The sequence below is a fragment of the Amphiprion ocellaris genome, chromosome 19 (genome assembly GCF_022539595.1).
Source record: "Amphiprion ocellaris isolate individual 3 ecotype Okinawa chromosome 19, ASM2253959v1, whole genome shotgun sequence".
NCBI classification, from domain to species: Eukaryota; Metazoa; Chordata; class Actinopteri; family Pomacentridae; genus Amphiprion; species Amphiprion ocellaris.
The window spans coordinates 16,248,048-16,264,990 of record NC_072784.1 but is presented as its reverse complement, the minus strand read 5'-3'; the positions used below and the strand labels follow the sequence as shown (position 1 = coordinate 16,264,990).

At 39.0% G+C, this 16,943-nt stretch overlaps 1 protein-coding gene across 1 annotated transcript in view; it reads left to right on the top strand.

The window, feature by feature from the left end:
• Positions 1-15,783, top strand: part of LOC111574868 (myosin phosphatase Rho-interacting protein-like) — a 32,966-nt gene extending 17,183 nt beyond the window's left edge. Inside the window, exons 9-22 of the mRNA XM_023279673.3 lie at positions 2,663-2,761; positions 3,952-4,008; positions 4,119-4,187; positions 4,277-4,366; positions 4,453-4,562; positions 5,509-6,016; positions 6,739-6,831; positions 6,974-9,148; positions 10,774-10,921; positions 11,781-11,898; positions 12,555-12,714; positions 13,714-13,815; positions 14,246-14,332; positions 15,334-15,783. Of these exons, the coding sequence (XP_023135441.2) occupies positions 2,663-2,761; positions 3,952-4,008; positions 4,119-4,187; positions 4,277-4,366; positions 4,453-4,562; positions 5,509-6,016; positions 6,739-6,831; positions 6,974-9,148; positions 10,774-10,921; positions 11,781-11,898; positions 12,555-12,714; positions 13,714-13,815; positions 14,246-14,332; positions 15,334-15,474 (3,957 nt within the window). The 3' untranslated portion in view covers positions 15,475-15,783. The remainder of the gene's footprint in view (positions 1-2,662; positions 2,762-3,951; positions 4,009-4,118; positions 4,188-4,276; positions 4,367-4,452; positions 4,563-5,508; positions 6,017-6,738; positions 6,832-6,973; positions 9,149-10,773; positions 10,922-11,780; positions 11,899-12,554; positions 12,715-13,713; positions 13,816-14,245; positions 14,333-15,333) is intronic.
• The last annotated feature ends 1,160 nt before the right edge of the window (positions 15,784-16,943 follow it).

The window sequence follows — 16,943 nt, the reverse complement described above, 5'->3', positions numbered from 1 at the left end:
GAAGTGCACACCTGTTTGTGAATGATAGTCACCATGTGTTGTTAGGCTAGACCCTGGTGATTAAGAAGGTGAGTAAACCCTAACAAGTGTCTGTCCGTGTGTCACGGTATCAACAAAACAAACCAAACACGAAGAATAAACAGTCCACGGGTATGTTACATAAAGCAACCAGTTAGGCTGGCCTTACGTCAGTAAATCAGGCTTAATTTCTGGAAATATGGTCTCTTAAAGATGGTTGAATCAAGTCAGACCAGAGATGACATAGAAACACATCAATCCAGATGAGCCAAGTCCGGAGAAGTGAAGTGAAAAACAAAAACTAACAAAGACCTACAAAAAACAAAACCTTTGGGAAGCATGTTATATATTAGAGATGACCTCAGACTTGCTTATCTCCTCAATCACTATATTTAGGCCCGTCAAAATTATTATGTAATCACACGGTCACCATTAATTGATTTGACCACGTCATTTTGCATAATCGTTGCATAACTGGTTGGGGCCCTAACCTAAACTGGAAGCTTTGTTTATGTCCGCTGTCACACAGGTGTTGTAAAAGAGAATAATTTTTGTAACAAATGCATGTTCCATGTCACTGGGATTTGGTAAAACTATTCGATTTGATTCTGGCTTGATTGGAAGCATGTGGTCTGACTGGAGGTCATTACGTGTCACAGAGGACTTTGTCTTGGTACTCATTTACAACTAAAACCCCACAATGCTCTCTGCTTGCCAACATGGGACTGCCTGACTTGTAGCGCGACTACGTACTACAGATAACACTAGACGTGTGTATAATCCAGGAAAATAAACAAATCAATTTTCTTTTCTGTGTTCTATTAACTTCAATACCAGCAACAGACTTGGCAGCAATTGGGACCAGGCAGAGATTACATTTCTGCATTTTCTCCATTAGCAACTAAGTGCATGTGTGCTCCCGTGGCAACGTGACACATACAGTTTACCGACTTTAACTGCACGGTTTCATTCAGTGTTATTTGTGAAATACAGTTTAATACGATTCCCTCATTTGAAAATCTGTATCATAGAAAATGCCGTGATGATAGAAACGGTGGCACTTTTACAGAATGTCCTTGGAGCAGGTTAGCAGCGCAGCATCAGTGACCAGGTTAAAAAGACAGCCACCTTCATGACATTGAAAACTTTGCCTTTAGGTTCAACATACCTCCATAACCCATTAACCTTGCGTCATAGTAAACCGCTCAGGTAACTCAAACAGAGTTGGACCAAGTTGAACTTGTTTTTTGGTACCAGCTCCTGACTGATCTAAAGCATGATGTCAGAAGTTCTTTGATTCAGTTTACAGCTGTCATTTTTATCATGTTTGGTTTATATGTTTAATATCTGCTGTTCAGTGGGCACAAACATCACAGTTTTGTCTTTTCATGTCTGTTTTGTTCACTGCGGCATGACATGATTTGTGTTTGATGTTTCAAGTGTTGGTCAAAGTTATGAAATAAACCAGACTTGATTTATTTTGTCTCCATCAGCTGTGTGTTGGCTTTATGAAACGGTTCGTCAGCCACATTCACAGTAAACCCTGCTTTTCATTGCCTCCCTGATGAAACACCCCTCTGCACACAACACTGATGCAGAAAACATTGTAAAATCACAGTAGTGCAACACAGATGGTCGTCACAGTGGCAGCTGTTAATCTTTGATTAAACGCGCTCACTCATTACAGAGGATTTACCTTTTTAAATACGCCAGCAGCACATTTGAGCCCATGTGATGATTTATGTGTCTCTGGGTACGTTTGTTTTGGTAGCCAGGACAGGGCCAAATGAGAACTGTCCGGAGTTCATTCAGGCCTCAGAGCTGAGATTCCCAAGACGGCCTCTTCTTCTCTTCCTCCCCCTCAGCTTTGGGAGGCTTCCTCACTAAACAGAGGACAGGCTCTGTCTGCAGCGGTCAGCAACAGAACAAAAAAAACCCCCAAAAAAACGGTTCACACTGAAGTCAGAGCGCTGTGTTCTTCCGTGTGTTGTGTCCTTGGATAGTTTTCAGTGTAAATGCCAGAACAAAAAAACACAAAGAATGTTCTGTAGTGATTAAAGTGGTCATTTTTTCCCCATTGAAGTGGTTATATAAGAGGGAAGAATGAATCTTTTGAATTGCAGAGGCTCAAGTAAACACAAAAAAACGTACCCGTGTTTCATTTAATGCTGTGTAATCCAGACTTGAAGCAGACCCTGATACTACGTGCTGTTAGCGCCAGCATGAAACCTGATCATACGAAGCATGCAGGGGTCTCACTCTCAGTTTTGGAGCATCATTTTGAAATGTAAGACAAAAGCCACAGAGTATCAGGGATTATGTAGCTCCTAAAACCTTTTCATGCATTCCACAGCCAAATCCAGTCATCCGTGTGCACTTCACTTGTGATGTGAGTTAGAATTTAGCAGGCAGTGTAGAAAAGCCTGTTGGACTCCCCGTGGTGCTCTACAGCAGGCCTAATCCTTACAGCTGACATCTCTGCCAAGCGTCCAGACTATCGGTTTCTCTGGTTGATGGAATGCAGGCTGCACCGTCCCGATTCAGAAAACACACCACGTCTTCTCATTAGTTAAAGCCTCCTTCTAAGGAAAGCTGGTGTAATTTTACTGGTTAATTTTAAACTTTTTTTTTTGGCCCTCTGCAGAAACTCCAGTCTTGTGGAGACATAGCCCAGCTCAGTGCTCCTCCTCCCCAGAGAAGAGCCAAGTCTCTGGACCGCAGGACGTCAGACACTGTCATGACGGTAAGTCACCAAACGGATTCACATTTCTACCACAGACTGTATATAAAAATCGTCAACATGACAGCTGCCCAGAAGTGAAAGAAACAGGAGCTGCCATCTTTTATTTGTGACATCATTTGCAACAAGCCTGTGCAGTAGTGACTTTTGGGTGGAGGTGTGGTACTGCCCTGCCTTTGATTCCAATCAAGCAACACCCCGTGATGAGCAACACTAATGTTGTTCTTTAATGCAGCTCCTTGAATGTCCACTTGAGGCAGACTCCAAAAACGCCTCTGTCCCCATAGCCTTCTATGTTAAAACGCCTAACTTTACATCAGAAAAAAATATGTTCACAGCCTGGTACATAAAACAGTTTTGATATCTATAGCTAATTTCCCCTTTCATAAACCTGTATGGGGGCTAAATTTTAATTGAACTTATAGCAATTTTATAAGGGTGGCAAGATGAGTTCCTTGAAAATCTTGATATGGCAGATCAAAATCAAAAGTCATAACTAAATTTCTGTAATTTTTTTGATGCTGTTGTCATATATAAGCTAATTGAAAACTATAAGGGTGCTTCAGCAAGTTCTCAGCCTCACCAGAAAATGTCACAGGAGAAAGATTGTTCTTGCATTAGTCTCATTTAACTTCAATGCACTTGGTCCATGGATTTTCAAGCTTCACGATCCCTTCATGGAAGAAGGTTACATATTGAGCCTCAAGAATCTCTCCAACAGCATGGATGACTTCTTCATCACTCTGAAAGTTGTGGAGTGTGATTTAAGTTTGAGAAACAGAAGTCAAATGGTCCTGGTTAGCTGAGTAAGGTTCATGGGGCAACAGTTCAGAAACCATGGAACAGACACATTGTATTGGAACAACAGCAGCCAGCTTCAAGCTTTCCTCTCTTTTTTTTGTTTCATTGCTTCAAACATCTGAGTTTTTGTGGGCAATGATGTAATGCTTTATAGTATACTGTTATACCCCAAAATGGGAGTTTCGCTCCTTATTTCCTGGTGAGGCTTAGAACTTTGCAAGTACCCTCGTAAACAGGTGGTTTATATTATACTATATTATTCAGCTATAGATCATATTTATTACTCAAAGGCAAGAACAGTCAAGTCTATATTTCTTCTATTTTTCTTCTATACATTTCTACAAAGATTTATACTAACAACAAAATTGTGCATATGTTTATCTTCTTTACAGCCAGATTTGTTGAACTTCAAGAAAGGCTGGATGGTCAAACTGGATGAAAAAGAACAGGTAAACAATTTTATAGTCCTAAATTAAGGTCAAGCTGGTGATTTAAAGGATTTCAATACGCTGAAATGTTTGTTAATCACCTCTGATGAATGTCCATTGCTTCCCTCTAGTGGAAGAAATATTGGTTTGTGCTGTCCACTGACAGTCTGAGATACTACAAGGACTCTATAGCTGAGGAGGTATTTGGAAATTAGTTAATTATAAAGTAAATTAATAGTATTTATGGGTTATTCAGCTCTTCATAATGATTTCTGCTTGTTCCTCTCAGGCTTCAGATCTTGAAGGAGAAATCGACTTAACAAAGTGTTATAATGTGTCTGAGTATCAAGTGCAAAGAAACTACGGCTTTCAGATCCATGTAAGACTTGACAGCTGATAAGCAACAGTCATAATTTTACCTGTTTTGTAAAACTACCAGTTAAAGCAGATGTTTGTATGCTGCAGACCCCGAAGGGTGTCTTCACGCTGTCGGCCATGACTGCAGGGATACGCAAGAACTGGATCCAGGCGCTAATGAGGAACGTCCATCCAGCCAACGCTCCTGATGTAGCCAGGTGATCAGTGAAACTTTATTAGTGTAGCAGCTTTAACACAGGCTGTGCAGGTCCCTGACAAACTGACATGAGACACAAAAGCAGTTTTTAAAATAGGTAAAGTTAAATTAAAATACTCCTGTGGGGAAAGAATCATCAGTTCATCCTGAGTGCTCATTCAAATCAAAAGTCCAGTCCTCTTATGATCATATCTTAAAGGGAGTCTTTTTCTTACTATAAAAAACACTAGAGGACAAAATTTAAGGTCCAGGATATCAGGAGTTGTTCAGGAGCTTTTCTCCCTGTCGAGGAAAGAGTAAATTCAAACTGAATGTAACAATATTCCCTTACAAGTTATACTGTCAGCAAATTTTGGAGCTGCTTGAGGTGATGCTACTTTATATGCAGTCAAATAGTGTAGACTTGTGGTTCTCAACCTAGGGGTCAGGCCCCTCCAAAGAGTCACAAGACAAATCTGAGGGGTCAAAGATGATTAATGGGGGAGCAAAGAAGAAAAAAAAAAATCTGTTTTTGGACTTGGTTTCAAGCTTTTTTTTTTCTTTATGAAATACTTCTTGGTGACTCGAACAGTTATTTAACACCAAACCTATTTTCTGGGTTATTTACTTTCAGGTCATTATAAAGGCTAGCCATCCAGTTTGTATCTTGTTTAGTCTAGTCTGTCCAAATCTTCCATCATTTGATATGATAATACTTGCAAATGTTTCATTTCAAATATTTTATATTATCAAAGTGTTATGTTTTTACGTGTCAGATAAAATATCTCGTTAAATCAGCAGCCCAAAAGTGAAACCTATTCAGTTTTTAACAATAAAATACAGTGCACAGGAGCAAATTCTGACATTTTGAATTTTAATTTCTCTTTAGAAAAAGATCTTGATGAATCAGAATTGCTGATGTTTATTTTTACTATTGGTTTCAGACCTGATTTTTTTCCTTTTTTCAGTGTTCCTGGCCACCAACCTGAAGTTCTACCCAAACCAGACGTGACTCAGGACTCTCCTTCCTCTGACGTCCCCACAGACAGAGACTCTCACCACAAACCGAAGAGCGTAATGGAGCGACGAAGGGAAGGCCGCTACAATACCTTCGACTGGGCTGAGTTTCGGCCTCAGAGCAGGCCGCCGGTGGCCAGAGATCCTCAGAGGACTACATCTCCCTGTTCACTGGAGCTGAGTGACCTGGAGAGGAGGAAGAAGCGGGAGGAGAGGAGGAGGAGGTACGAGAACATGCTGGGCATCTCTCTGGGGTGGGAGGAAAATGGAGAGAAGATGGTGGACGGCGGTGTCCGAGCACTGAGTCCAAAATCACAGCAGAGAGTGGAGGAGGAGATAGAAGAGTGCTGGAAGGAGGTGGAGAAGACGGTGTTCAGACTGGACAGGACAGTCCCAATGTTTAATGAAGCCAGAGACGCCATGGAGACGGAGAAACTGCTGCACAGCTACAGGAACAGGGTAAGTGGATCGAGAGCCTGTATTACTGTACATAGCACTATTTTAGTTTTTAGTATTACGTGTGTATTTTTAAATATTAAAATGGATCAAATGTGTATTTAAGAGTGTAATTCTCAGTGTTTTGTGTATATATATATATATATATATACATATATATATATATACATATATATATATATATATATATATATATATATATATATATATATATATATATATATATATATATATATATATATATATATATATACATATATACATATATATCTATAAAATGTTTTGGCAAATCAAAGATGATTGAGCAAAAACAATTCTAAAAATTCTAGATGGTATGACACAAAGTCAGACAAATATAATTACTGACGAAGCTGATAAAGAAAAGGAACACTTAGCAGATGAGAAGTTAATTTTTGCCTATAACTTCTAAAAAGAGTGAATACTGGGCTTAAATTCATCAGGTGGACAGAAACATCACTCTGAATGAATGCGAATGTGTCTGCCTGTCATATAAATTGCTAATTTTCTGACCCCACATGGACAAAAAAGCAGTTATTGCTACTTTAAATTGTGCAGCTATACTAATAAAATTAGACTTTGGAACTGAAGATGCAAATAATGAGGTTGCTTCTGCTGTACTTGTCCATCCTAATATGTTTATGGAAGGTTGTTTAGGATATGAAGGCCTTTATACGATATATCTGATTTTCTTTGTGCTGTTGAAGGTTGAGGATCTGAAGGCTCAGCTGGCAGAGTCGGAGCGTTGCAAACTCAAACTGGAAGCTCAGCTCAGTGCGGCAGGATTTTATCAGCGGCAGGTCTGCAAAGTTTATTGTTTGGCCTCAGCTGCTTACCGTGGTGGTTGATGTCTTCTTATATACCCTGAATGCTTTTGATTTTTTTCAGTTAGTCAGTGCTTCAACACATGGCAGCTAATCTTCTCTGTTTCTTTTTCCACAGCTGGACCCTCCAATTTGTTCTGAAGCAGATTTATACTCGCTGGACACGAATGAAAAGCCATTAAAATACCAAACACAGAGCCTGAAAGATACAAACGTCATGCAGCAGAGCGTTATCAAGCAGGACATACAGGAGCAGCTTGGGTTTGAACCACCTACATCAGCACCACAGCTGCCCAGCATCTGGTTGCGTGATACTGAGGGTAACTTACAAGAACTAGAGGATTTGCTTTCTGAGCAAGCAGTCACACCTTTACTGTCACCTGCATCAGACAGCGATCGGTCTCAAACTGATACTCAGATTCTGAACTTTGATGGCACAACAACCAACCACCAGAATCAGCTGGACAGAGAAGACTGTCAATTGTCTCCTGCCTCAGAAATACAAACACATAACAGTGACTTTAGTTCGCTTTTTGTGGAGGAGCCTGCAGGTGGAGATGACATTTCACTGAACTGCGAAGCTCTAGACAATTCGACAGTGAGGAACCTTTCCAAAGAGGTGGAACTACTCACCAGCCAGAATGAGGCTCTCAATCAGCGCAACCAGGAGATGCTGAACCAACTGACAGAGGCAGACCGAGAGATCGAGAGGCTGAAAGCAGAGCTCAGCAACAGGTACACTGAGCCCCATCTGCTCCCTGAAGTGGAGCAACAGGGGAAGACGAGGTTAGAAGATCTGGAGAGGGAGCTGAGCTTGAGGAACCAGGAGCTGCTGGAAGCCCAGACGCTGATCACCTCCCTGGAGGAGAATCTGAAGGAGACCGAGGTGCTGCTACAGCTCAGCGACCCGGCGGAAACAGAAGAACCAAGGGAGGATGAGAAGAAGAAAGGTGCTGAGAAAGCAGAAGGGTACCTGCTTCGATGTTTTGAAGCTACTGAAGCCAAGCTGATGGAGCTGGAGAGGCAGCTCGACCAATCAGAGTTGACCTGCCGGGAGCTTCAGCAGCAGAACACAGAGCTGAAGGTGGCAGAGAAACTTTACTGTCAAAGAGCTGAAGAGGCAGAGGCTGATATTAGGAGGCTGAATGAAGAGTTAGAGAAAGAGAAGGTGAAAGAATGTGAAAGAAATAGATGTGTCTCTAGTGACGAAAAGATCCAGCAAGTGATAGCGGGGATGGTCATGAGACTGAGAGCTTTGGGGAAACTGTTAGATGTGATTGACAGGTTGGATTTTGTAAAAGAAAGTGAGCAAGAGGAGGAACATCCTGCATTTGTGAGTCAGCTGAAGTGGGAGGAAGAGTTTTGGAGTTTGCTGCTCAACAAACTGAAAGACGTTTCCTCAGGAGTGAATGATCCAGTAGAAGTGCTTGTTAGGGAGGTGACGGAACATATGATGCTAGAGAAACAGATGCTGCTTGAAGGCCGCGGTCTGCTTCTGGAGAAAGATGAGGAAGGTTTGGAGGGAATGTGTGAGGTTTTAAAGGACATTAATTGGAATAGTGCAAGTGTTACAACATCAGAAACCACAAAGATAGAGGAAAACGGTGTGTTTGATTTTAACAACCAACTGTGTGAGATGGAGCATCTTAAGATGGTCACACAGATGAAAATTTCTTTGCTGAACCAGGTCGCCTCCTCCGTCAGCACCTCTGCCCAAAACAAACTCCAGTTAGTTGCAGACAGACTGTACGAATTCCATATTTCAGAGCATCCCTGGTCCATTTCATTCTTTCACTCAGCAGCAACCGAAGCCCTGTACTGCTACCGTTTACGCAGACTTCAGTCAAAGAAAAGACACTGCTGCAACTGTCTCACCCTCATGGAGGAAAACGGGGAGCTAAAAACAAAACTGTCAAACCTCGAGGAAAAACAAGCGTCCTTGTTGGTCGCTCAAATGGACTCATGCTGCCAGACGGATGAGACTTGTCCACAGGATATAGATACTGAGCTGCAGAATGCAGATGGAAGTGTTGCAGAGGAAAGTAGGGAAGAAAATGAAACTCCAGAAGAGGAGATGGCTGAGAAGGAACCTGAGCTCAGCGACACAGGAGACACAATTTTGAGAGAAAGTGATAAAACCGATCCAGACGTGGAGCTAATTTCGGCGTTAAGAGGAAAAGTGAAGGAGCTGGAGGAGCAGCTGTCGGCCTTAACGGATGAGCTGAAAGAAGAGTTTGATGGAAAAATGAGTTTGGTGCAGTTGCAGCATGAGAAGGAGATGGAGAAGCTGAAGGTAGGTGCTGCTGCAGGGTGGCTGGTGTTTGACACTGCTTGTACAGTACCATCCTGTGAGAACACACTTTCCTGCAAAGATTTGATTATTTCACAAAGTAACTCAAGTCACACCCACAAAATTCAGATGAGGCAGATTAGCAGTTTTTGACTATAAAACTCTAAAGGTGAGACACTACAGGCAAAAGCACTTGTTTTCTTTCATCCGTGTTGTAAGAGAACTCACAGAATACACCTTTTTATATTTACATGGACCATACTTTGTAGTTTTATTTCTGTCTATATTCTGAAGGGTTTTTACAGAGGAATATGTTCATTAATCATTCACAGCCAGATTTATAGAACATTTTATTTCTAAAAACATGGAGAAAATGAGTGATAGAGATATCCAAATGAGTCTAATGTCAACAAAATGAAAGTAAAACTGTAAACCCGGCTGTATTCAATGATCAGAGAAGAATGTTTTTTTAAATTCTACATTATGGCTTATTTTGTCATGGATGTATAATCTTATATTGATATCAATGTAATCCGAGATTATTTAAAGTAAAGCTGCAGTACGGTACTTGATAATTGAAAGACGGAACACAGACAAATAAACTCAATCCATCATGCTGTAGGTTTACATGTGAATCAAGTTGCTCATTAACCAAAACTGAAATCTACAAATGCAGCTGTCAAAGTGTCCTATGAGCTATAAATATGTGAAACTAGAAGTATCAAAGTTGTTGCTGTTGTTTTGCAATTAAAATACTATTACAGTAGCATTTTCAACCAGAAAGAACTCTTTCTCTATTAAAGTAAGCCAATAAAACTTCACTAAATAATAAATGTTTTTGACATTATAGAGAAAAAAAATAATCAGAAACAGCTTCTGAGGAATAGAATTCTTTTTTTCAGTAATCTTTCTTTCACAGCCAGATTTGAATATTTCTTCTAATGAGGAAACAAACTATTTACCTCGCCGTAAACTACTTTTATTTATTATACTAGAGTGTTTAAATCCTACTAATAGGCAACCATTCATTTTTATTCATTTCTACATGCTGTGAAAATCAACCCGAGAGACTTCAGTTTTGCCAGGAAGAGGTGAACATTTTTCTTTTTAATATTTTCAGTGTGAAAGAGTAGTAGTATTGCAAGATGAAATCCTGCAGTTTTCTTTTGAACTACTTTGATAATACAATTATCATTAATTAGACACTCAATTGAGAGAATTTAGATTCTTTTCTTTGTCATTAAAGGAAGTATCCCACAAGGTTCAGACTGTTTGAGAGAAAGAGAAAGCCATTTGAATCAACAGTTGTAGGAAATGATTGAGAATATTTTTAAGCTGTTTTCTGACAGTTTAGAAGCCAAATTATCAATCAATCGCAAAAATACCCGGCAGGTTCACAGATAGTGAAAACAAGTCATTTGCATTCTTAGATTTCTCAAATTAGTGTGCATTACTGTACAATTTTTAAATTTTGCCCTTTATTGTGCTTTACAGAGCAATGTTTTTTAAAATCCTAATTTTGGAAGACTCTTAAACTCATCTTTGTTTCTTGATTGTATCATTTAGTCTCGGATGAAGACGACCGAGTTATTATATTTATTGTCATTATCACTCACCCGTGTTTTCAGGCTACATGTGAGCGTGGCTTCACCTGCATGGAGGAGTCGCACCTGAAGGTAGTGGAGGAGCTTCAGCGCAGACACCAACAGGAACTGGAGCGCCTCCTGGTGGAGAGAGACCGACTGCTGGAAGAGGAGAGTGCTGCTACTGCCACTGGTGAGAAGCGACAGATAGACATGTTTGTGTAGGACTTTAGTCAGTGTTACAGGGATTCTTATCTCTGCTACCTGCAGCATATTTAATCATGGTTTCCAGATCTCACATGAAAAATTGGCTAATTATGGTGAAAGTATAGTGATGGTGGCAAATCCAACTCTAACAAACATGATTTGTGCCCTGATTGAGGTTTACACTAAGAATTTTATTTAAATAACATTATAAATACAATGTACATATATGTCTTGGCCAGGTAACATCTAATCTTGACAGTTTATGGTTCTGAAGTCTAATAAAGTTATGCCGTTATTGTCATAGTTTGTGTCTACATCAGTGGTTTCACAGTTTCATTCCTCCATAAATAAGGAAGACCACTGTTGATTGATAAGGAATTAGTTACATCTTTGGTTGGGCTGTTTCTAAAATTAGTTGATTGCAGTGAATCCAAACAGTGTCTTCCTTAAAATATGTAATTTTTTTTTGTCTGAGCCTTAATTATGTGTTATTTATATGGTTAAAAAACTGATTGTTTCATTTTTTTGTTTGCTGTGGAATATATCTGTAATAGAACTGTTGTCTCTGTGTGATTAAAATGTTTTTTTTTTTGTTTTTTTTTTTTTTTATTGAAGCTGCCAAAATATCATTTGTAAATGTTGCTTTTTTTAGTCGCACAAACGTTTATTAGGTTTCTGGTTATATAGCTACTAATACAAACATTATTTATCAAGCTCTTCGTGGAACAAACTATACGTTTCAAAAAATAAATTGGAGCAACAACATACTTTCCAGTGACTCCGGATTTGTTCGAAGCTGCTTCTGATATTTACATAAACATTCCTCCTTTTTAATCGTCTCTCAGCAATTGAAGCCATCAAGAACGCTCACCGTCTGGAGCTGCAGAGGGAAGTGGAGAGGAGATGTCAGTCAGAAAATGGCAACGCAAACACACACCTGGACGACATTTGCAGGCAGCACAGGTACGACTCATGCAGCTTTAGCCTCACTGTGTTTAATTAGAGCGACTGGATATTACATGAGAAAAATCGGAGAGAAATGAGCTGAAAGTAAATTAGAACACCAAAGAGAAACAGGATACAAGGTTGTGTGATGCACCAATGTGCCAAAAGATAAAGAGCATTTACAGATGAAGTGAAATCTGGGATATATTAGACAGTAAGTGAACGGTTAGTTCTTGTAGTCAACAGCTACAAAATCAGAACCTCCTGATTGAAGATTAGTTGTAATGATGGACAAAATTCCTGTGTTTTAACACATTTTTCTAACTCTTGAATTCCTAAACTCTCCATCCTGCATCTGCAACAGTGAGACTCATCTTGAAGCTTGGTGATAAAAAGTCTGTATGCTCTTAATAATTTTGGATAATTTAGCATTGTTTGGCCTTTAAGTTACATGAATTATTTAGAGCTGCAGCAATAGAATAAAATACATATATTTTGTGACTTTTTGCATCAATGAAGAATTAATAAGATTAATTTTTATCATACTGTGAGTCCACACATAATGCAAGTGTTTCCGTCTACCCATAGAGCCACATCTCATTCTGATCATCTTCAGGAATCTGTGTATTTTGCAGGTTCTTATTAAAACGTTTTATATTTTTGTGTTTGTGCAGTGAGGAGCTGGCCTCCTTCCAGCGGGAGCTCGAGGTTTTGTCCCAGCAGTTCTCCCTGAAGTGTCTGGAGAACGGACACCTTGTCCAGGCTCTGGATGCTGAGAGGAAGGCCTTGTGTCAATGCCAGCAGGAAAACCAGGACCTGAGGACCAGAAACCAGGTGATGTGCACTCTTTGATCCATCAGTTTGGTTCTCCTACAAAATCCAGAAACACCTAAATTTGAATCCCCGTTCATGTAGACTTTAGATATAATCACAGCATCTTTTCAATAATTGTGTTGGTTTGTTTGCGCAAAAATGTGGCATTCTCAGTGGACATTTGTGTATGTATGTGTTATCAGCTTTTTCATTCTCTATTTTCTCAGCTGGATTCTATTTTTCCCTCTAAACCCTCAGTTATCAACATGAAAATATCTATAGTGCACACTTAATGGGGTTTAAACTCCTCGTAGTATTCCATGTTTTACATCTAATTTGCTGTCGACATGAGCCCTGTTTATTCAGCCTATATTTATTTAAATTGTGGTAAAGCACCATTAAAAGTTTGCAGAATTAGCTATTAGCAGGTCCTGCTTGCAGTGTACCAATGGATGCACTGTAGAAAACTTAAGATGTTGTGATTCTCAGGCAAGATCTGCGTCTTTGTTTTGTTATTTCTAAGTGGAATTCTGGACATTTGTTCTTGATTGTTGTCAAAAACAAATATAACTTCTGAAAGTGTAACTCAAATTGAATCTAAAAATATGTCTCACATCTGTGGGTTCAGATTTGACAGATTCTTGACTCAGGAGAAGAACAACTTTTGATGCAAATCAGGTGCCGAGGGCTTTAAAGCGTCATCACACATACATATTTAAAAACCCGAGCTGCTGTTCACTGTAAATGAAAGCTGGACTTGCAACCTGGCGCTGACAGGAAAGTTTAGAAAGGTTTCACTTCATTAGAAATGCTTCCAGCACAGATAATCAAAGGAAGAGTTTTAAAAACATACTCAGAGAATAAAAAGAACAATCAAACATTGCTAGGTGAGAGGAAATTAGCTGCATACTTAGTAAACCTGTATAAATATGCAGATGCTTCGCTTGGCTTGTGAGGTATTATTATTTTGACAGGGTTTTTAAGAGGAAGAAGCCTGATTGTTGTGTTTGACTCGTCCAGGAGCTGAGTGGTCACCTCGCAGCAGAGATCACCAGACTGTGTTCTCTGGCCAAACAGGACGACCTGCCGCTCGGTCAGGGGATGGACGTGTACGAGATGGAGGTGAGTTTATTCCCTACAGCAGCTGAAAGTTACCGAGTGGATTTACATTTACGAATCATGATCCTTTTTTTTTTTTTTTTTTTTGTTATTTTTTTGGCTTTTTTGCCTTTGCCTAGTGAAACGTGGGGAGAAGAGTGGGGGAAAGACATGCAGTAAATGGCTGTGGGTCGGACTGAAACCCATGACCGCTGCATCAGGGACTAGAGCCTCTGTTTATGGGTCGCCTGAAACATGACACTTTTATATTACATACTCAGTTTAAGATTAAACCAGTCAGTTCCAACCATTTTTGACTGGTACAGGCCACCTGTCAGATTGTTTGCAGCTACGTGTCGCCAAACTGCCGACTCATTTGTGTTCAGATGTGTTTGATTCTTTAGTTCCAATTTTCTGAAGACATGAACCTGATGATGTGAAGTTTGTGTTTCAGATCACGCTGCGAGTGAAGGAGTCTGAGGTCCAGTGTCTGAAGCAGGAGATCACGTCTCTGAAGGACGAACTGCAGTCGGCACAGAAGGTGAGAGACTCGCCACGCTGTAAAACATACTTTTAAAACAACTTTTTTTTCTTGTTTTGTTTAATTCCAGATAATAACTAGTAAAATTACATAATTGTTAACAGTAAAAAAACAAAAAAAACAACCAGTACCGAAAAGTAAAGTCCACATTCAAAATCTGTATTTTCATAAATGATAATTTGTTCCTTTATATTGTTTGAAAAGTTAAATTACACCATATTTACTGTTTGGAAATCATCAAAAAAAATCAAATATTTCTTTTACAGTGTGTGACGAAAGTTACAGTTCAGCGTATTTAAATCAGCTAAAATCTCATTATTTTACAGATAATTGCCATTGTCACCATTTTTACTACTTTTGAACGTTAAACTATTCTACAGTTTCTTACCATATGTTTTCTGCCACCTTGGCTGCCAGATATTCACAGTTTGTTTGTTTTGCAGAGCAGCTGCACAGTTATATTTAGGTGAATTAAGATTTTGGATGTGGTTGTGAATGAGAAGCTGCCATGAAAATACAAACAAGAGTCTATGTCTGTTTTGAACTAAGCAAAGTATATGTTATAACTCATATTCTGGACTCTCCACGCTTAAGTCAGGACCAAAACATAAGCTTTAGACCTTCTTATGGACAGGACAAAAGGCAGGACATTAACAGACAATTTACAAAAGCTGTTTGTTTTTAGTCCCGATGACGAGGAAATTTTCATTTTAAGCATCATGTTTACTTAAAAAAAAATGATGAAATATCTTTTAGTTCAATAAAGAATTAGACTGTAAAAAGTTGTCTTGTCTGGCCAGGTGCCTTTTTTAAATTAAGGGTGAATTATTGTATTTTGTTTAAGGCTTTTTACTCGTGTCATGTAAGCACTGATTGTGAAAGATCTGTGAGATTGAACACTGAGGGCTGATTCATCATTAGAAGGATGAAACAGCAGATTTCAGTCCAGTCTGGAGTCTGTCAGCAGTTTAACATACACATTTGACTTGTGCTAAATGCAGGACAAGAGGAACGCGACTAAGAAGTACAAGGACATGTACACGGAGCTGAGCATCGTGAGGGCGAAAGCTGAACGAGAGGCTGAAGAGCTGAGAGAAAACCTGCGACTGGCTCATCAGGCTCTGGGACAAACATCACCGTGAGGCTGCAGCTGGACATCAGTGTTATGTTCATTATATCTCACTTCACCCTAATTTTAATTTCACATTATCTCCATTTGGGGGATAAAGATGCTTGTATTCACCAAATATTATGGAAGTATGAGTGCGTGTTGTAGTATATTTTATGTTTGTTCTGTGTCACAAAGTCTGTTGTTTTTTAAGCGATTAAATCTTTTAAATTAAACTCATTTTCTGGCACATGATGCTGCATTTTAATTTATGTCTTTTTTAACACTGCAGTGTTATTAATATGAATTGTTAACTTTTATTAAATGAAATTGGCAGATTAAACCGGCTGTGTTGTTTGTCACTGTGCCGCAGGTCTCCGAGGGGCTTCATGTTTACTCTTCATGTTTTTGTTGTCCCGAAATAAAGAATAAAATTAAACTGTAGTTAGACCATAAAAGATAAAAAACTGAGAGCTCCCGTTTTATTGATGTTGTGCTAGTATTTTGTGAAGGTGCAGCAGAAATTATTCAGGTTGTTGGACAGTTCAAAGTGTGAAGACGCCCGAAAGATACATGTGACTTCTGAGGGACTATTTCAAAATAAAAGCTCCAATTAATGTGATAGAAAAGAACAAGGCAACATCTACAGGTTTGAATTTTATTACACAAAATGTAAAAACCATGGCAACCTTTCTTGTTTCCTATTGCAATACAGAATATACATGTGTATTTGCCACAGAAAAAGAAATTTAAATTGTATCTGGCCTCAAGTATGACCCTAGACTAACTTAAATTATAACAATAACTTTATTTGCATATCACTTTGTAGTTACAAAGATAGAAATACTGATGGTTTCACAAAATAATATTGAATGGTTACTTTAATTTTAAAAAGAACAGGTAAAATTAGATCATTAATATTGAGTCTTAAATGTAATATTTAAATCAATCAGGTACATTTAGACAATAAATAATATGGGGTCTTAACCTTAGTATTTAAACTTGTGAGGTAATTTTCTGTTATACATAATATTGTAGGATCTTAAATTTAATATTTATTCAGGTAAATGTTTCTATCGATATAAATCAGTGGTTCAGATCTGAAAAAAATATGTACATAAAATATTTTTGGCTTGCAAAAAGAGTAGATGCAAATAAATTATTTTGACCATGCCACCATGTTAAAAGTAAAGTATAAAAATGTAAATATTTTAGATCAAAATGAGCAAAATGCCTAATGTAACGCACAGTGGCGTAGTGGTTAGCACTTTCGCCTTGCAGCAAGAAGGTCCCTGGTTCGCGTCCCGGCTTTCCCGGGATCTTTCTGCATGGAGTTTGCATGTTCTCCCTGTGCATGCGTGGGTTCTCTCCGGGTACTCCGGCTTCCTCCCACAGTCCAAAAATATGCTGAGGTTAATTGATTACTCTAAATTGCCCGTAGGTGTGAATGTGAGAGTGCTTGTTTGTCTATATGTGTAGCCCTGCGACAGACTGGCGACCTGT